Genomic DNA, 24,955 nt, shown 5'->3' with positions numbered 1-24,955 from the left:
ATCTGTCGACTACATATCTATGCATCCAGAATATAGATGACTTTCAATACTGTGATTTCCGGTTGTTGACTGTCTCTTTTTTCTTGTAATGATAATGAATTATACTATATGAAGATCTGTATTTTAAAGGTAAACAATGCCTCCTTTTCTGTCACAGATATTGTTCATGAAAATCTGAAAATGGGATCAGACGGTGAGAGTGACCAAGCTTCTGGGACATCATCTGATGAAGTCCAGTCCCCTACAGGGGTTTGCCTCAGAAATCGTATACACAGACGGATCTCAATGGAGGTAACGGTTTCAAATCCACCTCTGTGTGAACACTGGTGTTGATGAAGGAACATGCACACACACAGATGGAGCAAGTAGAGTTCATCTGAAACTCTTCATAAAGGCAAATGGTATTCCCACAAGAACTGCTGCTTTGCCTGAGTGAGCTGGGGTCTGATGTTTCTTTTGTCTAATTACTACCCTAAAACAACTGTACGTTAATTACGGTTCACATTCTGCAGAAGACGTTTTCTTAATCACACCTTTTCAATAGTCATCCGGACACTTTGTAGTTATATATATATATGTTTTGATTTTAAGAGGTATAAATAAACCAGAGCCAGATTGTTTTCTGACTTTGTTAGTCTCTCCTAAATGGTTCACTACATCTACATCCCTTTGATAGATTTAAGTTATTTCTCTATGTAAAAGAAGAAACAGTTGGAGACTGCAGATGTGGCCCAGCAGTTGAGAGTATTTGCGGCCCTTGCAGAAGACCCAGGTTCAGTTCACAGTGCCCATGTGGTTCCAGGGGACCTGATACTCCCTTCTGGCCTCTGAGTGCACTGGGCACACACACAGTTCACATACATAAATGCAAACAAAACATTCGTAAACGTAAATACATATTTAACCTCACATAATTCATTTTATTTTTAAAAATACATGTTTATAGTCTTATGGACAGAAATTTGTTAGGACTATTATTTCAGTATATCCTATAAGTTAAAAGCTTTCTGCAATGATACTAAGTATGGTTTTTCGTCTTGTTTTTTTTCTGAGCATGTTTTAAAATATAACTTTAGGGGACTAAAGAGATGGTTCAGCAGGAGACAATACTTGCTGACAGTCCTGTAAACTGAGTTCAGTCCCTGGAACCCCCATGGCGGAAGGAAAGAACTGACTCCTGCAAATTGTCCTCTCGTTACTGAAGTGATGACATCCTGTGTTAGGCTGCTTACTTCTGCATAGAGTATGATCGCAGAGTAAAGGTCAACTTAAATTTGCTAAAGAAAGTACTGAGCCTTTTTTAACCCATTTCTTTAAAACCCTGTTATTTGCCTTTGGTTATAGTAGGTATTTTTGCCTTAAGTAATTTTGGAACTGCAAGAAAGCTTCAGTTACTTACCACTAAAAAATAACATGCCTGGGCATGTGTATCTGAAGTCTAATGCCCTGGTCTTGCTGGTTTGTGCAGGACTTGAATAAGCGGCTGTCCCTGCCTGCAGACATCAGGATACCTGATGGCTACCTGGAGAAGCTGCAGATCAGCAGCCCACCCTTCGACCAGCCCATGAGCCGCAGGTCCCGGAGAGCTTCCTTGGTAAGTTTCTGGCCTTGTGCTGTGCCGTGAGGACGGCTTGTTGGCTTCTCTGGGGTGCAGCTCTTTTTCCTTTTGTCTTTTTTCTCTCTTCACCTCCTCCCTGCCTCCCGCTCTCCCCATCTTTTCACGTTTCATAACTTTCTGAAACACAGGGATCTGCTACGCAAGTGTTCCACCATTTATTTGTACCCCCAGCCCTGAAATTGATTTTTACATGTAAATTTGGAGTCACTCACTCAGTTTTACTACATTATTGTCTGCATTTTGTCGTGGTGTATGGCAGCCGGACTTACTTAAGTCCTACCTTAGTTTTGGATGTATCTGCGGATATATGTGCCCCATGTACTAGACATGCAGCCACCCGTATGTTGACAGTACATTTTACAGCAGAGTACCCGACCCCAGTTACAGCTCAGTGTATTTGTGTGGTGTTGCCATACTCTGTAACCAGTATCCAGATGAATAAATGAAAGCTTTAGACACTTTTCTGTTACTTTTCTCTTTACTTAACACCCTCTTTCCTCAGCTTACCCATAATCCCTGCTTTCTGGAAACAAAGATTAGTTTTACATACTTGATCATACATACTGTGTTGAGATTATACTCTTCATGGTGTGATTTTTCTATCTGAGCCTTTTTAGTATTTATAAACATGATCATACTTGTTTTTTAAAGTACTCAATACTTTGCGACATTGTTTTCTTTGAGAGAGGGTCTTGCTGGTTTAGAAGTCACTGTGTAAATCAGGGTGGCCTCACTCAGCCTCCTGAAGTGTTGTGATCACAAACATGTTCTATAATACCTGAATCCGCTTCCTGCTTCCTCTCGTCTAATCTCTTGAACTGTATGTAGTTATGACTATAGGTTATAAAGTGTGTTTATACAAATATGTAAGAAATACGTGTGTTTATCATACAAAGTTGATATGTTACTATAGAGTCACAGCCTGTATATAAGTATACAAAATGTGTTTCTGTAGTTATTTATTTTGTTCAGTGTTAAGTCCGTGAATTTCATTGATTTTGTTGCTTGTGGTCCTAGTCTGTTCTCACTGTTGTATGGTGCGCAATTGTATAAGTATACTATCTTTCTTGGTGTGTTAGACTTTATCCATTCTTGTACTTATGGTCTTTAAGCTTGTTTTTAGGCTTTGACTATTATCTGATAGTGCATCTGTTCCCATTCCTGTGTGTGTTTTGGGTTATGTTACTAGACCCCAAGTAAGCTAGAAGTCTCTCCTAATGCTTGCTATCACTTACATGTTACACTGTTGTAGGTAGACCTCGTATAAGATATAACTTACTTTATATATAATTTCCTATTTGTATGCTTTTGTTGTAAGAGTTGTCTGGACAGTAATTGCTTAGACTGTGAAAAGTTACTTCTTGAAGTAATGAATTATTCTCTTGGAATAAATAACCAAAAAAAAAAAAATCTTCATTTGTATAAAGAGCACATTACGGATTCTTAATATTGTATTTAAATATAGGCTTCTGGAACCATCTGATTGTTTTTATGATGCCTGTTGGTAGGCCTGAGTGCAGATTGTTAGTTCAGGAAAGTGTGCATACCGTCTTGTTTTCACTGTGTGCTCATTACCTGGCATTGCCCTCCATGCCTGTTGAATAAATGGGCTTGTCTTTTGTCTTCTGAATACTTTATGCAGGGGTGGCAACAAGCTGCTAACTTTTGTTAATTATTTGTTAATGATTGTTAATCTGTCATGTTTAACAAAAAATACAGGCAAATTTTTTTCTAAAAATTCCACTTAAAGATTCACTAGTTGCTGTTCAGATGTAATCGCTGAGTCCACTAAGTTGAAGATTCCTTAGGGGCTTGAGATTGTGTCATCATCCTCTGCATTAGGATCTGACAGCCAGTCACTAGTGTAAGTCCTTCTGTCTGATTTCCTGGCCACCTACATGGATGGAACTCAGGAGTGCTGTTCATCTTCTAGACTAACTAGTTATCCAAATATAACTTTAATAATTGATTCTAGTCTTCACTTTCTCTTTTCATTGGCATGTATTATACATATTTATGGGGTGCAGTGTGACATTTCAGTATATGTGCACAATGAGCTTTGATTAGAGTAAGCAGCGTATTTATCACCAAAATATCTATTTCTTTGTGAGCAGTATTTAAAATATACTAGGTATTTTGACATATACTATTATTATGGACTATAGCTGCTTTGTGTGTATATATGGACTTGAATGTGTGTGTATTTGTGAATTTGGGCACATGCACATGTCTTCATGTGTGTGATATATACTAATAATGTCACTATATTTCATTCTCTAAAGAGCGACTCTTGCTATATTAATTTTTGGTGCATCTGTTATATTTTATTCCATGTGTACTTAGTATTACAGTAATTCTAAAACATTCTGTTTATATAACTCTTATTTTGTTGTCAGTACCTTACATAATCTTTAAAGCAAACCTCAGTGTTTTTGTCATAGTCACTACTGGACCACAATGTATTGGGTGTTTGCAGGGTATGGTAGCATTCATTCACTATAAAAAGACAAGTAGGGAAAAGAAGTCACTATTCTGAGAGAAAAAGTTCTTAGCTTACACAGTTACATTTCATTGTAGATGATATTTTAAGATGTTTCAATGATGCTCACTGTTTTGTTCATACTAGTTTGAATTTATTCTCAATGTAGTGTTGTTCACTCTGTGAAAGGGAACAAGAAAAATTCACTACCATTTAATTAAAATATCAGAACTCTAAAGATACCAGGTATAAAACATTTTGATATGATGTGACATTTCTATGATCTTGGCAATTAGTTTTTTACATAAACTTTTACATAAAAGATAATTCAGAGTCAAGCTGTTCTGTACCAGATACTTAGATGTTTAATGTATTTTCTAAATTGAAACATAGAAAGTGTTTCTGTTGTAATTTTACCTCATTTTCAGCATTATTGATTGCAAAAAGTAAAGCCTTAATACCAAGTCATAGATATGATGTTTCTAAAACTTGATTTTTCTATTTTTTTCCAGAAGAATACCATATACATACAAAAAAATCATTAAGTGTGCAAAAACAAACAAACAAAAAACCATTCTTAGTCATTCAATAATAAACCTGTGACTAAAAATTCTGGTTTGCTAAAACCAAGTTAAGCAGTGCCATAACACGTGTTGTAGCATGACATGTATGTATCACTGTAACAGAAGCCTAAGAACAGTTCTTGTGAGGGAAGTCTGCAGATTCGTTGGAATGCCTGCACATTTTAGAGGTTTACATGTTCATTAACAGAAGATTAGTGGTTCTTATATAGACTATTTTAATTATAAACTTGGCTATTTTTAAACCTTCTGATGTTCTAATAACAAATGTATTTTAAAGCTGGCCAGGTGTTCAACAGTTTCTACTTTTTAGGAGAGAGTTAGAAGTTAGAAGAGGTAAAGGTTTAAGAATAGATGCTAAATTCATAATTGTTTGCTTTCAGTCAGAAATTGGGTTTGGGAAAATGGAGACCTACATCAAATTGGAAAAGCTTGGAGAGGTGAGTACACTTTTAAAATAAGACATTTTCTTGTTATCCAGACTTGCACTCCATAATGTTTGCCAACTTAGAAAACTACAGATTTTTAGTTATTATTGTCTAAAAGATCTATACCTAATTCTGAAATGACAGCAGAACTAGGTAGAATAAATTGTCTCAGTCCTTGAAGAACTGATAAAGATGAAGTTAATATTTCTTAGTAGACCTGTTCCCTTTTGTTGAAGCACAAATGCTGTGTTTTGTGACTAATGGAACAGGCACTTACTTGTGTACTTCTTGGAGTCTGTTGTGATCTGGACATTGTGTGAATTCAGAGAACTATCTATAGAGATAAAAGTGATCAAAGGTGAGAAAATTCTTTAGGCCATGGCTTTCTTGAACTTGCTTCTGATACCTGTACTGCTGTTAATTAGAAATGGCCTGCCAGCTCCAGTAAGAAAGGGCAGGAAAAGAACGAGCAAGCCTTCAGGGGGCTTTTTACAGGAGGGCTAATGTGCACAGACTCTGAAGAGTGTGGAGGCCGGAGCGGGTTTTCATGATTGAATATTGTCATTACATTTTCATTGACAGTGCTCAGTGCCCTGTGGGTTTTATATACCATTACCTTAAGTACCTCTGATATTAATCCATCGATCAGTTGTTAATCTGAAATAACACGAGAATAAAGGAAATGCTTTCTTATACTTTGGAAACACCACAGTGTGGTAGAAATATGGATATCATACATATGAAACTAAGGTATTGCTGTAAGAAAAACTGGATGTTTCGTTTTAAGGTAACTTTAGCATGCTTTAATTTAATTTAGAAATTGAGCTTAAGGCTCTTTACTTTCTTGAGACGAAGCTTCAGTATGTAGTCCCAGCTGCCCTGTAACTCACTATATAGGCCAGGGTGGCTTCTGCTTCCCAAGTGCTGGAAGTAAGTCATACATTACTATGCCTGGTGACTATCACATTTGAACAAGGGCCTTCAAATATATTTTATAGGGCACGTATGCAACAGTATATAAAGGAAGAAGTAAATTGACAGAGAATTTGGTCGCATTAAAAGAGATCCGCTTGGAGCACGAAGAAGGAGCGCCCTGTACAGCTATAAGAGAAGGTGCGATGTTTGTATAAACAGTTAAGTCTAAACCATAGTAAGACGACTGTTTGTAAAAGGTGCTTAGGTGTAAAGATAGTCAATGGCTGGAAGCCGTCTTTAGACCTCGCCATTGTTCGTTTCTAATCTCAGAATATTCAACAGAAAGGGATTAGTCAATTGTATTATTGTATAGTTCATAATGAAATACTTACGAAGCTGTTAAAAATCTCTGACAGATAAGTATTTGACCTAGGAAAACTATGTATTGGTGTACAGAGACCATGATAACAACAAATTACCTACATCAGTAAATTACTAAACATAAGAATCAAATAGCATATAAACACGACCATTTTATTTTTAAAACTCAGTTTTTTTTATTGGTAATAGATACAATGTATAGAAAATATTCTGATTATGGTCCTCCTACTACTCCTCACTTTCCCACCCACCCCAAATCCACACTTTCTCTCTCTGTCTGTCTCTCATTAAAATACCAATAGACATCTAAAAAATAATAAAATAAGATAAAATAAAAACAAACCAGTATAGGACAAAATAAACAGAAAAGAAAAAAAGAACCAAAGAAAAAGCATAAAACACATACAGATGCTGGGACATATATGTACATACATACATACATACGTACGTACATACGTACACACACACACATGCCATTACAAGTCAGATTATTAAGAAAGAGCTTGAGTCTGATTAATGATACGGAAGAGTAAAAGGTACCTTGTATTCTATGATCTCAGAGCCTCAAGTAGTTGATACGAAGTTGTGGGGTTGTAGTGTTGGGGACAGTTTCAGGAATTACAGTGTCAAACCCACAACCACACAAGCAAAGGAGAAATCCACACCCTCATTTTCTCCACTGTCAGTCTGGCTTTAAACTTTGGCCTTTATCTTAAACACAATCAATGTATGTGCAAAACTTGGGGTTTTTGTAAAGACTAAATAACTAAATAACTTGCTTTCTTTTTGTTTTTCAGTCTCACTGTTAAAGGATTTAAAACATGCAAATATAGTAACCTTGCATGACATTGTTCACACAGATAAATCTTTGACTCTGGTCTTTGAGTATCTGGTAAGCATTTAATAAACTTTATCATTCTGTTTTGCTTCAATACAATAGACAATTGGGCCTTTTAACAGCCCCAGGGACATTATTGTTCAATTATTGGTATTTAACTACATTTATATGTATTGCATTCTATTTCTTTGAGTTCTACTGGGCTGGAGGGATAGCCCCATGGACAAAGGTGCTTATCAGCTTTATCTAACTCCAGCCTCCTGACAACTTGAGTTTCATCCTTGGAACTTAGAGAGAATTCAATCACTCCCTTTGTTGACCTTGGACCTCCACATACATGTCATGATACATACATGTGTGCCCTCAGACATAAATAAATGTTTTTTGTTAAAGAAAAAAAGCTCTTAGGTTGATCACCATGAATCCCCAAATCTGTGTCACATGGTGAAATGTTGTCTCTTTTCAGGACAAAGACCTGAAACAGTACATGGATGACTGTGGAAACATCATGAGTATGCACAATGTAAAGGTATGTTTTACATGTCCTTTTAAACCTTAGTTAGAGCACAGCTAGACAAGATTGCCCAAGCCAATATAGCAGCCTATTAGCGCCTACCAAGTATATTTAGTCAGCATCTGTTTACTACACCGTAGCTTTTACAAATCATACCCTGTTGTAGTGCTGCTTCATTTTACAGGACTTTTAAATTTTTGCCTTTTACAACAGTTTATTCCTCTATCTGTAGGATGGACATCTAAGTATATTCTGGATAAAAACAAACATTTAAAAATAAATACAAGCCAGGCGGTGGTGGCGCACGCCTTTAATCCCAGCACTTGGGAGGCAGAGCCAGGCATATCTCTGTGAGTTTGAGGCCAGCCTGGGCTACCAAGTGAGTTCCAGGAGAGGCGCAAAGCTACACAGAGAAACCCTGTCTCGAAAAACCAAAAATAAATAAATAAATAAATAAATAAATAAATAAATAAATAAATAAATACAAATGATGGGTACATACTTTGAAAGACCCTTTTGATGATAAACTTCACTAACACATTTAAAATAGTGTTTAATTATAAAATAATCCGTTGAACAAGGTCAGAAACTTACAGGTGTCTTGATCTTCTGATAGTAGATCTTCTTAGCATTAATTACCTAAGAATTCAAGTAATGCTGTAGAAGTTGGCTAAGACAACCAGTGCCAGATGAAACCCAAAAGTTAGTAGTTAAGTGAAAGCATTTGACACAGCTGAGTGTTAACAATAGATGTCTTTGACCTAATTGGCGTACCCCAAATTTAGCAAAGATTTATTTATGCAAAGTTAACAGTTCACGGAAACCCATTTTGGAAAAAGGCAGTGTCTCGTGTGTGGTGGAGACATTTCTAATTCTGTAGATAATAACTTTAACTTTGTTTCTTTTAAATAGTATGTTGGTGGATATAGAGAAAAGCCAGTTTCTGTTCCTAACAGAGAACTCTGAACACGGGCTAATCCGTTGCTAAGAGCAGGGCTTTAAATGGGTTTCCATGTGTTCTAGGAGGGTTTTTTTCTACAATATTGTATCTTATTTTGTAATATGTTATGAATAGCATTTGTATATTTTTATTTTTGTTTTCCCTACTTTTATATATAGCAATAATTTGGAAAGAAAATAAAGGGTTTAATTGGCATAGTTGGATAAAGTTTGCAAAGTCTTTGCTTTTTAAGTTAGGTCCATGAGGGTGCTGTGACGTGGAAAGCATGTTATTGTCTATCTGCTAAAATTACACTTACATTTTTCAAGGGTAAAATCTAACAGATATTGAGATGAAAATTCCAGAGTTTTCAGAACATATCAATATGCAAACTCTGGAAGCGGCTTCTTAGAATTCGTTCAGGCCTATCACTCATCTTCTGTAGTTTCACCTTCAGTGACCTAAAGACACTTGTGAATTCTCCGGAGGAAGGCTCTTTTCCTGCTAACCACAAAGCATCAGAATGCACCGAGTCTTTTCCTCTAAAATACACAAAAGCCCTCAGCCATTAACCTTGCAGGAGTCACTTTTCTCAGTCATTCAGAGGACAATGGTGCCAGGGCCCCTCTCTGAATCACAGCGGATTTTGAAGAGTGAGTAGGAGGCACTGGGAGTCAAGTGCCCAGGAGGTGGATGAGGAGCTGGCTTGGGTATTTTTATAGCAAGTCATTTGCCAGCGCTACACAGCACCATTCTTTTCTGATACCTTGGCTCTTATGTAAAACCGTCAATTCTGGTAATTGTGATGCTGCCCCAGTACAGGCGTGTGTGTGTGTGTGTGTGTGTGTGTGTGTGTGTGTGTGTTTCAAGGAGGAAATCAGTGGCAGGGTTTGGTTGGTTGTTACGACAGAATTTTTATAATCAAACGCTAGGCCTCCAGCCAGTGAACTGTTATTATTCAAAGTTTTATTTGCTGTATTTATTTTCCTGGTTATCATTAGGTTAAAAACTAAATGATGCTTTAATTGAACAATAAACCATAAAATTTGGAAAACAACTCTAAGAGGCAAAGATGTCCTTAAATGGCTTTAATTACTTGACTTTTCCCTATAGCAAAGCCTGTCACATTGTCTTCAAGAGTCCTTTTCATTCGTCTCTGTAGCTGTTCCTGTACCAGATTCTCCGCGGCTTGGCATATTGCCATAGAAGAAAGGTGTTGCACCGGGACCTGAAACCACAGAACCTCCTCATTAACGAGAGAGGGGAGCTGAAGCTGGCTGACTTTGGTATGGAGAGATAAGAGATTCATACAGACTTCCGGGTGGCTGAGTTAAAAAACCCACCATGGTCACAAGGGGTCGTCACTTTCGTGTGGGTGTTGAAGTTTTCTCTGCAGCTCAGAGATGTGCGATAGAATTTAGGTGGATGGTTTATGATGGTCGTTAGTGGTCAACACTGAGATGCATGGGTTCCCAGGCATTCTCCAGACCTCTGGGGCTTCTGAGACCTTCCAGGGTCTCTGAAGATAAACTACATGATCAGGGCTACACTGGTGTCCTTTGCCTTTGTCCCTGTGTTAATATTTGTGCTGGTGACTCAAATCCAGTAAGAAGTAGAGTCATGAGTTCTCATGTGTAGGCTCCACTGTTCACAGTGTGAAGGGCGAAGTGTCAGTTATACTTAAATACTTGATACCGCCGCAGTAAAATTTATTTTCCTCAACTTTCAGCCTGGGGTATAAGTCTTTACAGTATTTCTTGTGATTAAAATGAGGTAAATGTATAAAACACATTGACCTCACACAGAAACAACAGTAATCTAAAGAAAAAGGGGTTACGGGGTCCTTTTCTAAAGAATCACTGTTTTACTGGGAAATTTTGGACTAATGGACCGATTACTTAGACTTCAATTCATTTGCTTGCTTGCTTTTTCTTCTTTCTTTCTTTAATTTTATTTATTTATTTATTTATTTATTTATTTATTTATTTATTTGAAACAAGGCTTCTCTGTGTAGCCTTCTTGGCTGTCCTGGAAAGGCTGGCATCCAACTCAAAGAGATCTGCTTGCCTCTGCCTCCAGAGTTCTGGGATTAAAGGTGTGTGCCACCACCTCCCAGCGATACTAGTTGTCCCTCCTCAGGCCTGGGTTAGTTAGCCATGTTGTTGAGATTTCATGGACGTAGCTACCCTGGTATTTCCTGGAGACACACATAGTCCTCTCAGCAGAACAGCTTGACATTCCTCCAGCCCTCTCGGTCTCCTGCCTCCTCTTGGGAGATGGTTCCTGAGCCTGAGGTGCAGGAGTTGTGTTCTAGATGGATCAGCTGGGGTGGGTACCACGGGATCACTTATTCTCTGCATTTTGACCAGCTGTGGTTTTCTGTAACAGTCTTTAGCTGTTGCAGAGAGGAGTTTCTTAGTTGAGGGGTTAGAGCTACACGTACCTGTGGGTCTAAGGATAAATCTTAGAGTGCAGTGAGGAATTGTGCTAGTTTAGTGAAGTGGCAGCTGTAGGTTCTTTCCCCAAACCCATATCATGCTAACATGGAAGCGAGAATCTCATGGGACTCCAACCCTAGGGGAAAACCAAACAAACTACAGACCACTAAGGAATGCTGAGTGTGGAAGAAATACTCTGCCTCAGGCAAGAGCCTCACTATAAGTTATCTAGTACCAAGTAGTCAGCCCTAAGTTATATATGTGTCCAAGTAACATTACGTGGACTGAGCAGATTGACAATTACACACACACACACACACACACACACACACACACACACACACGTAAGTGGATTTTTCTCGGGGCCACTGGCTTACAAAAAATAGCATGGAGGTTTATTAATTATGAAAGCTTGGCCATTAGCTTGTTCCACTAGCTCATAACTTAACCCATGTTCTAACACGTGGCTTTTACCTCTCTCCCATTCTCTGTGTCTGAATCATTCTGCATCTCAGTGGAATCTTCTGCATGTCTAGATTCTTCTTTCTCTTCCTTTCCTCAGAAATCCCACTTATACCTCCTGTCTAGTATTGGCTGTTCAGCTTTTTAGCATACCAATTACAGCAGTACATCTTCATACAGTGTACAACTATCCCACAACACATACACATATAAAAACACACATATGCGTATGTGCCTATATACATCATAGACATATATACATACACACACACAATGAAAGAAAAAGACGTCATGAATTTGAGATCTGAAAGCAGTTGTGGGGGGGGAAGGTGGGAGGAGTTGAGGAGAGGGAAAGGGGAAATGATAGGATTTTAATTTCAAAGGTTTTTTAAATGAGTTGCCATTTTTAATAAAAACATTAATATATACTTATATATCATGTGCTATAATAATATATTAATATAACACAAATAAATACATAAATAAGGAAAAAAGGATTATTCAAGTTTTCAAACAGAAGTTAAAATTTGAGAACTTGGATCTGCTACTTTGACTTTATTTCCTAACTTGCTTATGTTTAGCAACAATACAGTGGTGACATAAATACAAACCTTTGATATATCAAAGAAATACATAGCCGTTTATATAACCCAGAGACCAGCATTTCCCAAATTACCAGGAGATGACACTGGATAAAGATCCAGTTAAAGCACTAGCTGGAGCATTGAGCTGTCAGGAAAGCAGCGGAAGTTCATGGAGGCGCTCTCAGTTACCACATAAGTTTTCACAAACCACATTCTGGCTCAGCACAGCTGCAGAAGACGGTTCGTGCCTCAGAGGCGCTTGGTGTTTGTGGGATTTATTCTTGTCGTATGTATGTGAGTTGTTACAAAGTTGATGTGCTACTCCTCATACACTGTGATTTATCAAAGCAACGTATCACAGCAGATCAAATGTAGACGCAAATGTGGAATCCAGTTGTCCTTCATTAACGTAAAATATCCCCCCCCCCCCCCCCCCGCCTTTGCCATGGAAAATAACTTTTTATAGAGATGTTATTGCAGACAGCCTGTTGTGAATGGTGGGCACTTGAGGTTACGATTGTTGGGTGGGTTTTGTTTTTTTTTTTGAGGCAGGGTCTCACTGTGTAGCCCACATTGACCTCAAACTCATGATCATCTTGCCTCAGTCTCTTGAATTATGTGATTATAGGACAGCATTGCTACACCTGACTGAGTCTCGTTTTTTTTAATCTGTAAATAAGTGCTTTTAAGTTTTCTCAGTTTTAGCTTATAAATATGATAAATACCAACAATCCACACAAATGAAAGCACTTGGGGGTTCTTAATTTTGAAAAGCTTACGCCAGATCCTGAGACCTGGAAGCTGTCTCTGAAAAGCTTTTCCCCATATGGCTGCTACCATTTGTCTGGTTTTTTGTTTGTTTGGTTGGTTTTTTATTTGCTTGGTGATTTAACTAGTAGCTGTTTATCCGTATCCCTCTAACTAATCTGATTTTAAGGGGTTTGAAAATAAAATACACTTACAAACACTTCACTTTTAGCAAGTTTTATATTGAAAGGACATTTTGTAGAGTAGCTTTGAATTTTTCTGTTAAATACTGAGAATTTGAATATTTTAGTAAATTTAGTTTTTAAATGCCAATATAGTTTCTACGATTAGTAAGTTTTCCTAAGTTACGATAATTTTACTTTAGGACTTTAATGCATTTCACAAATAGGAGATTTTCCAGCTTTCTGTTAGTAACAAGTTAAAAACTCATTCTTACTGAATAGTGAATTTCCCCTAGCTGTTTATGGACATTTGTATTTAGAACTTGGCCGTTTGAAGGGGGTCTGCTGTTTGGCTCCCTGAGTCTAAATGAGAAGCAACAAATTAATTGTGTATGCTTATACAGATTATGTAACCGTTACCTCTTGGACATCATTTATGTTATTTCCCTTAGAATCGTCCCTGCTCCTCCTTCCTCTCTCCTTGCCAAGCTAATTTTTTCTCCTTACGCTTAGTCCTGAAGTGGGGAATGGCAGTGGCAGAGCAGTCATGCAGAGGGCATGTCAAAGGCCATGGACAGTCTTTTATCTGAGAATGCTCTGAATTGCAGACTTTCAGTTTTTCCTTTAATCTCCAGAGAACAAGCAGACAGATCCATGTTACAGTCATCATTGTCTCCCGTGCTTGGCTGTTCTTTTTTATTGGTTGCATAGTAAATACATGTATGGCTTCCAGTAATGCGGGTCATTTCACTGTGAGTTGATTCTCCCTTTTTCCCCCTGTGGTGCTGGGGATCCAAGTCAGCCCTGAGTGTAGGAGCAGACAGTAGCTCTGAGCTACATCTCCACCTTTGGGAGTTGTTCTTGATCCCTTTAAACAATTCCATTATTTCCTTGTTATCAGTGAAATTCAGACCGTTGGTAAAGTCCAACAGAAATACATACTTCCATTACTGGTAGAAAATGGCTTAAAACAAATACTATATCACAGTTAATTTGGGAAGAGATTGCTTATATATTTTCATAGAAGAGACTGAAGCTCTGATTTTGACCCCTGAGCCCAGGAGGATAAACATCTCAGTTCAGGACAGGGGAGTAAAATGCTGGGGACGTTATAACTACAGTTGGCTTTAATGGCTTAAGTTCCAGCAGATTGACAGTCTTGCCATCCATGACTCATTCTTAATATCAAGATGTGCAAGTTGGCGCACACCTTTAATCCCAGGACCCAGGAGGCAGAGGCAAGCAATCTCTGAGTTTGAGGCCAGCCTGGTCTACAGAGTGAGTTCCAGGGCTATATAGTGATAGCCTGTTTCAAACAAAACAAACAAAACACCAAGCGTGAGGAATGAGAAAGCTGCCCTACATCTTGCTAATTACCAAAATGTGTGGAAAAATAATTTGTTGGACATGACTATACCAAACTGGAATGCTGGGGTAACAATTTGTAATTAAAATAGTGTCAACATTACACCAATTTAATGAAGTGTTTAATTACCATTTTATGACATTTTTCTTACTTAATATTTTAATAAGATACCTAGTTACGCGTAACAGCAGTCTTAGCCTAAGCACCCTTGCTACTTGAAATAAAATGTATGATAAAAATAAGGTTATGTTTCTCAAATGTAAACTTATTAACCACAGTTTAGAAGCTTAGATCATTAACTCTCCACCAGTGGCAGAGCAAGGAGGTTGCAGGCCTTTCTGTATTTGGGAACACACAGTAGAGTCCACAGGAGGCCGACAAGGGATGGGCATTGTTTACAGCAGTTGGTATTACCCAAAAGCATCAAGGCCCCTCTTACCCTAAAGTTACCCACATCACGCAAGACCTTAAAAAAAAAAAAAAAAGGACAAAGAACACTGAGTTTTGTTCCAGAGTAATCTCCAAACAGGTTCAAGAAAATTGCCAATAAAATTCAATTGGTCATAGACCAAATGATTTTGAGCTTTTTAATCTGTAAAAAATGATGTAGCAAATAAATGTGGTGTTTGGGTTAAAAGGTGATAAATAGCTTATAGCCGTAGCAAGGAAACTACATCTCAGTGTCATTGACCTATTTTGGATTAATTTCAGTAGGAAATAATTCTGGTATCATGACTCATCAACAAACAGAAAATATCTTAAGTTTTAATTAACTTAGACACTGCGTCAGCTTAGTCTCTGGTCTGCAGTTACTGTTTTTAGTTTAATTATATAATATTGACTCGGCCCAGGACTCCATACATTCAACAGAATTGGTGAAACTAATTTTGAAGTTTCAAGATGCTAAGGAGTAGGCTTCACTGAATGAATGGGTCATGGTAGGGACTAAGAAATTCAGTATATTCATGGATCTCAGTATATTTCCTTCCTTGTTTTCTTTTCTCTGTGAAGGACTAGCCAGAGCCAAGTCAGTTCCCACAAAGACCTACTCAAATGAAGTTGTCACGCTGTGGTATCGGCCTCCTGATGTGCTTCTCGGTTCCTCGGAGTACTCAACCCAGATTGACATGTGGTAAATATGCAGAGATGTCATCGCCATTTATAGTGTGAAAGAGCATCGCTATGAACAGGGCACCCTGACAAGTACTGATTTTTAAGGAGGTATTTTAAAGAGTTAGTATGTGTATGAGCAGTGATTAAGAATTGAGGTATGCCTAGTCTACAGACTGAGTTCCAGGACAGCCAGGACAGTTACACAGAGAAACTTTATCTCGAAAAACTAAAAGAAAAAAAGAAAAAAAAAAAAAAAAGAATTGAGGCATGGAAATAGAACTATTTAGATTTAAATATCAAGTCTGCCACTACTGACTATGTAACCGCCTTATTCACATTATTAGCCTGTGCCTTCATTTAAGGGGGTGGACACAGTAATAATAAAGTTCAGTAGATGATATTAAGACTAATGCTCAGAGAGCACTTAAAAGAATATATGATGTAGCAATTTCCAACAAGTATTTTGAATATGTAGAATAGACCTACATATTTGGTCCAAAAATAATAATTAAAATTTCAAAGACCTTTTTAATACATTATTATGTGTGTTATATATGTATGTACACATATATGTGTACGGGTGCACTCAGCTGTACATGCATACACATACAGAGGTCAACATGAGGTGTGCTCTCATATCACTTTCACTTAAAAAAACATTATTTCTTTGCGACAGTCTTTGACTGCACCTACAGCTTGCTGTTGGAGCTCGGCTAACTGGCCAGCCAGAGCTGGGCCCTCCCTGTCTCAGGCCTGTAGCATTTTGTATGTGGGTTCTCAGGCTGTGTGTACAGCACACATTGTGCCCACAGAGCCGTCTCCCCAGCCTTTACATCACTATAACCACGATCTTCTATGCTTGTTGCTAACAGAATCATTGCCTATATATTTCCTTGATCTGATAGAGATTTTCATAGATGTCTGTAAACTTCCTTTTCCAACTAAGTTCAGCCTGTTTCTCAAAACCAATGTTCTCTTTTACACAATTGTTCTGCTTGCTGTTCTTTAATTGGCCTAGCTCTCCAACTCTCTGCCTAGTGTTCACCCCAGTCCACTCATTTGACATGCTCTCTCTACCCAGTGGGATCCGCGTGTAGAGATTCCAAACAGTTTGTTATCAGTCCTTTCCTGAGTGTGCCCTACCTTCCAGAGGCAGTTCCTTTCTCTGAATCATGGCTGTATTTATTATCTACTCCTTATGTCTTTTTTTGTTTGTTTGTTTGTTTGAGACAGGGTTTCTCTGTGTAGCCCTGGCTGTCCTAGATCTTGCTCTATAGACCAGGCTGGCCTTGAACTTGGGAGATCCTCCTGCCTCTGTTTCCCGAGTGGTGGGATTAAAGGAATGCGCCACCACTGCCCAGCTACTCTTTATGTCTTGATAAGTTAAATGCTTGTTTCTGTTATTGTCTTGAGCAATTGCATCTCATTTTGTAGGACTTTTTTTTCTCTTAAATTCTAATAAGATATGCCGAAGATAACGTTTATAATTTTAACTAGTCTGATTGTACAGTTTCAGACACTTAAGTTCATTTACATTGTTAAACAATGGTCTCTACTGTCCATCTTTAGAACTTAAGAACCTTTTGCTCTTTTAAACTGAAACTTTACCCATTAGATAACCATTCTACCTTTGTATTTGGTCCCTGGTAATCAGCACTCTACTTCCTGTCTCTGAATTTACCTGTTCCAAGTATCTCATGCAAATGAAACCATGCTGCATTTGTCTTTTACTGACTTACTCAGCTCATCTACCACGGTGTCTTTAGGCTTCGTCAGCAATGTGTGTGGTTTCCTCAAGTCATTGTGTATGTACAGTACATTGTTTATTTGTTCATCCAATGATAGGGACTAGAGTTTCTTCCATCTTTCACCTGCCGTCCATGATGCTACTGTGAATGCGGATGTACATATTGTTTCTAGACTTTGCTTTGGGTTCTCTTGCATATGTACCTAAAAGTGAAATTGCCGGGTCATAGCAGTTCTGTTTGCAGATGTGTGAGGAACCATCATACTGCTTTCCATAGCAATGTGCCGTTTTATTTTCTGCCTGGTGCTTTCAGTTTTGTGTGGTTTTACTGCCTGCCCGCCCTTCTGGAAGCACTGTGTCTTACCTTCCTTGTATCGCATGGTTCCTAACGATAATGTCTATTCTCCGAGCCTCTGCCTTTTCCTCCTCTTACACACGGTCACATCACCACCAGCACCCGGCGGACTCCCTCCTTCCTGCATCGCTCATGAGTCGTGACTTCTCTCTTCCACGCTACCATTGCCACTGTTGTCGTCCAGGTGACGGTAGCGATAGTACGCTTCTGTCACTACTGAATAGTTTTTTATTCTTTGGGAATCTTATAGAAGAGAAAGCTAGACATTTTAAGAGGAAAAACGAATTAGTAACATGGTAGTCTATACAGTAAATTTAATAAATTAGTTGGATCTAAAATTATCTTTGCGGAAAGTTTTCTGGTAGGCTGGTTTAAAATTCTCCTGAAAGGCAATCTTGAGAAAAAATACACTTGTGCTTTCTAATATGTAAATGGATTGATTTCTTTTCTTTTTTTTTTTTTTTAATGATGCATTTTAAAGGGGAGTTGGCTGTATTTTCTTTGAAATGGCTTCTGGAAGACCACTGTTTCCAGGGTCAACTGTGGAAGATGAACTGCACTTAATATTTCGACTACTAGGTAAGAAAGAAGTCTTTTTCCCATGATTCACAGCCGCAGTTGGCTAGTTAAATAAGGACTGTGTGTCGAGCATGTGTGTACATGCGTGCGTAGCTATTACGATAACTGCGGTTGGCCTCTCTGTCACAGGGTAGGTCTTCCAGGGTAGCTGCTCATTTAACTTTATTTCACAAAGATTTTAGGAAAGAAGATTTCACCCTCTGCATATTATTAAGTACTGCACCTAGTGTAGTTAGTGTCATATGGATAGAAAAGGGACTTCATCATATTTATGGCATAATCACATAGTTCTTTATCCACACACACATACATGTATGTATGTGTAATATCTTAATTCCTATTGAAATGGTTTAATCATTTAATAAAACATATGGTTCCTTAAGTATTTCTTAGTAATGCCTGTTTATATATGTTTGCACATACATAATTTAAATGCTTATCATGAATTTATTTTTTTAATTCAGGAACTCCGTCTCAGGAAACTTGGCCAGGTGTTTCTTCAAATGATGAATTCAAGAACTACAACTTTCCCAAATATAAGGCACAACCTCTAATTAACCATGCCCCCAGGTATGTCTTTTTAAGTGGGAAGGGGCAGACTCCTGTGGCTCATTAGACTCGGTAGCTGTGTTTACACAGTGAGGGGTCAGGACTGATAAGGAAGGTTTCTCAGCAGTGTGTGACTTAAGTCAATTCCTTCCATTGACATAATACTTTTATAAGTCAGTGGTCAAGAATCACCAAAGTATGTAAATAGAATTGAGCTGTAAAATGAATATAGAATGCATATATTAGCATTCTGGAGGTTATGTAGATAGATCCACAAAGGCCATGATGACACTTCTGTTTAGGACTCTCATTGGCTTTGTCATTGGTTTTATAGCCTTTATTACTGAAGTTTTATATACTTTACAGTAGTCATTGCTTAGCAAGTTATTTGCTATGATTTTGTTGATGGCTTACCTGTATTTTGAATCCTTTTGATACATTTCGGGGTCACGGTCTCACTGTTTTTACCTATGTGCTAGGGCAGTGATATTCTGGTGTGCCTGCCTTCATTAGCACACTGAATATTGGTGTCCAGTTTAAATTTTCCTTGGGAGTAGAATGCTAACTTTAAAAATTCTATAACGTGGGTGGCGGTGGCTCATGCCTTTAATCCCAGCACTCGGGAGGCAGAGCCAGGCGGATCTCTGTGAGTTCGAGGCCAGCCTGGGCTACCAAGTGAGTTCCAGGAAAGGCGCAAAGCTACACAGAGAAACCCTGTCTCGAAAAACCAAAAAAAAAAAAAAAATTCTATAACGTTAATAATTTTTCTTGAATATTGAATATTTCAATGGCAGTCCCAATTATTTATGGTTTATTCTCAAGAAAATGGCAAGATAAGTCTTTTAGGGCTAAAACAGGTTTGGGTCTTTGAAAGTAGTAAGAGTAGTTATTTTAGGCTACTTAAATTTGGCAAATGGGAACATTTGAAAAATAATTTTATCTGCAGTGTTTCAGCTAAGATAAAGGAATAAATGGACACTTGTTTTGCTTTGTTGTTCTTGTTTCTAGGTTAGACTCTGAAGGAATTGAGTTGATAACAAAATTTCTTCAGGTAAGTCACGTCTTATTTTATAAACGTTAAATGGATCTAAGTATCGCTTTCCTTATAGGAAAAATAGAATCAATAATAACCCCTCAAACACTGTTAATGGCAGTAAGATTGCTCACGGTGCTTTCTAGAATGGCGGCCACTCAGAGTGGCACCCTTTGCAGTTCACGCTCCTATGTTCTCTTTTCCTACACTTGTGCTTTGCAGGATGCGGCACCCCCAATACCACTCATTCTCCTCCAGAGCAGGAAGGAGAGAGAGAACAAGGATGCCATCGGCACATTAACTCTCTTACATCTAGAAAGCAAAGGCTTCTTCCAAGTCTCCTTGGCCAGAACATTTAATTGTAAAGAAGGAAGAAGAAAAAAATGGGAATTGGGGAATTAGCCTAAACCTAGAACAGTCAAGATTCATGATTCGTCTGTTGGAGTTGGAAGCATGAACGTCATTTATTGAGAAAAGAGCGGTGTGATTTATTGGCCAAGGATGCTGGTATAAAGACATTGCTCATATCTCCACCAGTACATTGCTGTTTGCAAAGTAGAGTAACGTTCAAGACTGAGTGTTTTCAGTTTTCATCACTTTAAAAAGTGATGAAAGAATCATAATTTTTTATTATGAAGCTTAGCTGGGAAATGTGGAATTGAGATAGAATGATCCCCATACTCTGCGTGTATTGGGAGTACTCTAATTTGATGCTAGAAAAATTGTCATATTAAATAGTCAAGAATTTTTAAAATATTTCTAAATACTAATGTATCCTTCTACAGCTTTTTACGGTAATTAGAGAAAAGGTTAATGAAGTTTTTTTGCTCTTTCACAGTATGAGTCTAAGAAAAGGGTTCCAGCAGAAGAGGCCATGAAACATGTGTACTTCAGAAGTCTAGGACCCAGAATACATGCTTTGCCAGAAAGTAAGAAATGCTCAAGTTTGTTCCCTTTTATTTCCATTTGTCTAGGATTGAGCATTGGAATGTTTGGGAATTTAATTTGGGGATGGTTATTGGTTTCTAAACCTAAAATTTTAGTCCTGGTTTGTAATCAGATCATAATTTTTTCCAAGCAAGGTATATGTCTTGTTTTTCTTATTTATGTCTTATAACATTGAACACACTGTCTTTACTCACTAAGAAATCAGTAATATTTGGATGTGAATCATTAACCTTAGAATATGCTGATGATATCATCCTTATGCTTAATCTGGTTCAATTCATTTGTTCAAAGTAGTTGGACATGTGTAAACCTGAATTAAGATCGCCAACCTCTATGTAAAAATTGGCCACTGCTGTGCGCATGTATAACTCCAGTACTTGGCAGGGTGGGGATCCCTAGAGCCCACAGCCAGCATAGTCAAAATGGTGCGTTCACAGGCGCACACACTCCGTTTTCTATAAAGACTAAGTGAAGCACAATCAAAATGCAAGATTTTCCTCATGGAGCTAGCTGTATTTCTTTCCTGAGAGGCTACCAAGACAGCTTTCCTTCCTTGTCATTCTGGCTGTACTATCCCTAAGAAAATAGTAAGCCTATTACCGAAATCACTAGAATAGAAAATTTCCCGGGCCTGAGGTAACGCTTTAATTTTGTTCACGCTATCTTAAATTAGTCCAGTGTTTCACTTTAAAATGGAGAGGGGGGACTAGGAGACTGCCTGGGAGAACAGCTGTGGGAGCTACTGGCACCTTCCCATTCTCTTTTACTAGGTCCTTGTTAACTGAGTCCAGGGAACAGCCGGTAGCAAAGCCTGTACAAGACTTCATGTAGAATTTGCTTTTTTTTTTTTAATGTAAAACTCTCTCTGATGGAGGTTAGAAATAAGAGGCGATGTATGTTTATATTTCCTAAGTCTTTTTAAGACTGCGTCTTGCTATTAGCCCTGCCTGGCCTGGGACTCACCGTGTAAAGCAGCTGGCCTTGAGTTTATGGTGCTCCACAAAACCCTGCCTTCCAAGTATTTGGATTACAGACGCGTGCTACTACACTTTCCTTTCTTTTAAGGGAGGCATTTCGTTACCATGCCAAGTTTCAGTTTGATTTAGTGATTCTTGTACAGATCTACTCCATTCTTTACTGAAAGTATCTGAAGATAATTTAAAGGTTGATGTCCTCAGGCCATCATAAGGGGACAAATGTCAGGGAGAATAAGAACCCAGTAACACATTTTAAGTAGATCTCCCAACCCTAATAAGTACTGAAACAATGTAAAAATTTTTTAAAGGCAGAGTTAGACAGAGAATGATTCTGAAAGGAGATAACTTGATTTGGTTTTCTGTTTAGAACATAGGGACAAATGTGAAATCTTTAAGGGGGCCATAACCTTGGGAGTATAGTATAGATGTTTGATCTTGAGTCATCATATGCGTTTTGAATGTTTTGTTACAATTGACCTAGATTTGTCGTTAATATCTGGTGATTTTTGTCTGTTCATTTTAGGCGTATCAATATTCAGTTTGAAAGAGATTCAGTTGCAAAAGGACCCGGGTTTTCGAAATTCTTCCTATCCAGAGACAGGTGTGTTTGTCATAAACCATTTCACGTGTCGATCATGAATTTTTGCGTGGAGCCAAGCTTTGGGTTTAGAAGGTGATGAGTAAAGTTACTGATGTAAAAACCAGTGTACAGTGCATCCCACAACTCTGTACGTTTAGAATTGCGCATACTTACTGTTTTGAATGATGTGGGCAGCTCAGTAAGTCTTCAGAGAGCAATTGCCTCCGTCAAGTCAGGGATCCTGAAAGCTGCCGCTGGCACAAAGACCTTTTACAAGTGACCTGCCTTGATCACTGCACACGCCATCCCTGGTACCTGAGGCAGAAGACATACCTTGTACTTGCCTAGCCATCGACTGACCCCGTCACCAGAGGGTCCTTTAAGACAGTGCCGAGCACTCTTACCATGGAAGATTAGCATTTGCTGGTGGGAACATTAGCTTCCTAGAGTCACCAGATACTGTATGTGGGATGAAAACTGAACCTTGAACTGCCTCATAAGATGACTTTATATTTTAGGACACGGGAAGAACAGAAGACAGAGCATGCTCTTTTAAGTCTCGTAACATGGTTTCAAGCCCAGCGCCAGCCTTTCTTGTCAGTCATGGACTCAGAGCTGAAGGCAGTTATTTCTTGTGCTGGACTTGGGATCTCCGTTTGTCTACACTGTCCTCTTCACAGTGGAGTCTTTTTATTGCAGACCTACAGATTGTTTTTTTATATTTGTTGTCACAGTGTGACAATTTTTTTCTTGTCCAGTTGGTTTTAAGGTCTTCTCTGCCCGTAGAGCCAGTAGGTTACAGCTCCCAATGTAACTGTAGCTGCAGAGTTGTGCAGGACTGAGAAACACAGTGCATTATTTATTGCGAATCGTTGCTGCTAAATAACTACTGTCTGTTTATTTAACACAACAGTCGGATGCCTGAAGAAGTTGCAGTGGCTTGATTATATGTGAACGCATCTGTTTCTCCTCACAGATTGTTTTACTGCTGCATTTCTCTTTTTTTTGTTTGTTTGTTTTTAAAAAATTAAACTGCAGTGTTTCCTGGAATGTATATTTAGCTTTGCTTAGTAGTAAAACCGTGAGCCATCTTGAACACTCTTAAGTTCGTGCTACATATAATTTCATAGGAACATTGGCCAATAGAGTAGCTCAGAGATTGGCAGCACAGCGTGTTTAAGAAGCATGCAATGTGAGAGTTGATTCAAGCAAGTGAATATCAGACATTTTTGGATTTTTACATTAGACACCAATAAATTAAAAACCAAGTTATTTATTTATACCTGTTCCTCATTTTAGAAATGTCTGCTGCATATTCATATGCTCCTACCCTTGGTTAACTCTTTCACACTGTGCTTTTAGTTAAATTTTAAACAGAGAAGTCATTCAAACAGGAAAGGCCTTGCTGCTGTTTGTTTTAAGCACATTTCTTTTAGTAGATGATAATTCATTTTGAGGAACAGTTTCCTTCATTCGGAGGCTGTGTCTGTTTCAGTAACATTCACTTGGAATCAGCTGAAAGCTGTACTATGTCTTTAAAATGAGCCATGATAAATTAGAAATGAGAAATAAGAACCCAGAGGACCGCTCTAAAGCATTGTGGGTATTATCTGCTCATCAGAGACACTAACTAGTGTAACTTGAATTATGCATCTCCTTGAACATCACAGACACTTTGGTGTTGGTAACAGTGTTTTAGGCATTTGTGTTCATTTTTAAGGACTATTGGTTAGTGCATCCTATAACTATAAATCTTAATTGATATATTTTGAAATGGTCATGTGCATTTTTGCCTTATATCATGAAAATAGTTATAACTTAATTTTTTTGTCCTGCCATTCACTGTAAACATTCAGGGTCCTCTCATTTCTGTTCAGGAAATCCTGTAGTTTATTGTTGTTATTTAACAGTATTAAGTGAGTTTTTGTATATTTCTTTTTAACTTTATTTGTGAATAGTGATTGTGGCATGTTTGGGGATGTTATTTTAATATTTCATGATACTGAAATTTTAATTTTTTTTTTAAAAAAAAAGTTCTGGAAGAAACAGATTCATGTATAATGGTGAATATCGGACCACCACTGCTTTTCAAACTTGTCAACTGGTTTTATGTTAAACCCTGTAGCCTAACTGCTGTTACTTCTAACTGACAGACATATGTATTAATATTGTACTTTGAAGGTTATAAATATTATGTGAAAATTCCTTCATTTTGTTTTGAAATTTATAATAACTAAATCTCTGTGTTATATAAAATGCGATTTTGTTGCGTCACTGTTCTTTCTTGGGGAAGAAGGCTGTGCGCACTGGGGTCCCTTTCTTTCCCATGAGGAAATGTCGCTGTGCTGAAAATTATGTCTGCGCCGACCATTTGGTTAGCCGTCTCTTACGGAATCTTGTAAGAGAGCATCCGTTACTTAAGAAATGGCACGTTTGTCTGTTTGGTTTGCAAATCAGCTTGTAATTAGATGTCAGTGAGCTCGATTCTTGCCTATAAAAAGTAAAGAGGTTCGTGCGGTCATTAAACTCTTTCTGGGGAGTCCAGGGACCTCTTGTTAAGGAATTCGGCAAGCAAATAGACACGTGTAGGTTGTTGTTTGT

The 24,955-nt window shown here is 38.1% G+C and overlaps 1 protein-coding gene across 1 annotated transcript in view; it reads left to right on the top strand.

The window, feature by feature from the left end:
• Cdk17 (cyclin dependent kinase 17) overlaps positions 1-24,612 on the top strand; it is a 32,700-nt gene extending 8,088 nt beyond the window's left edge. The window contains exons 3-16 of the mRNA XM_059245355.1: positions 158-291; positions 1,469-1,594; positions 5,062-5,118; positions 6,105-6,219; positions 7,200-7,294; positions 7,707-7,769; positions 9,857-9,980; positions 15,485-15,605; positions 18,170-18,267; positions 18,732-18,837; positions 19,825-19,867; positions 20,688-20,778; positions 22,298-22,375; positions 22,873-24,612. Coding sequence (XP_059101338.1) covers positions 158-291; positions 1,469-1,594; positions 5,062-5,118; positions 6,105-6,219; positions 7,200-7,294; positions 7,707-7,769; positions 9,857-9,980; positions 15,485-15,605; positions 18,170-18,267; positions 18,732-18,837; positions 19,825-19,867; positions 20,688-20,778; positions 22,298-22,375; positions 22,873-22,910 — 1,289 coding nt within the window. The 3' untranslated portion in view covers positions 22,911-24,612. The remainder of the gene's footprint in view (positions 1-157; positions 292-1,468; positions 1,595-5,061; positions 5,119-6,104; positions 6,220-7,199; positions 7,295-7,706; positions 7,770-9,856; positions 9,981-15,484; positions 15,606-18,169; positions 18,268-18,731; positions 18,838-19,824; positions 19,868-20,687; positions 20,779-22,297; positions 22,376-22,872) is intronic.
• Positions 24,613-24,955: the final 343 nt, after the last annotated feature.

The sequence above is a fragment of the Peromyscus eremicus genome, chromosome 18 (genome assembly GCF_949786415.1).
Source record: "Peromyscus eremicus chromosome 18, PerEre_H2_v1, whole genome shotgun sequence".
Taxonomy (NCBI): Eukaryota; Metazoa; Chordata; class Mammalia; order Rodentia; family Cricetidae; genus Peromyscus; species Peromyscus eremicus.
This window is presented reverse-complemented; position numbering and strand designations above follow the sequence as displayed.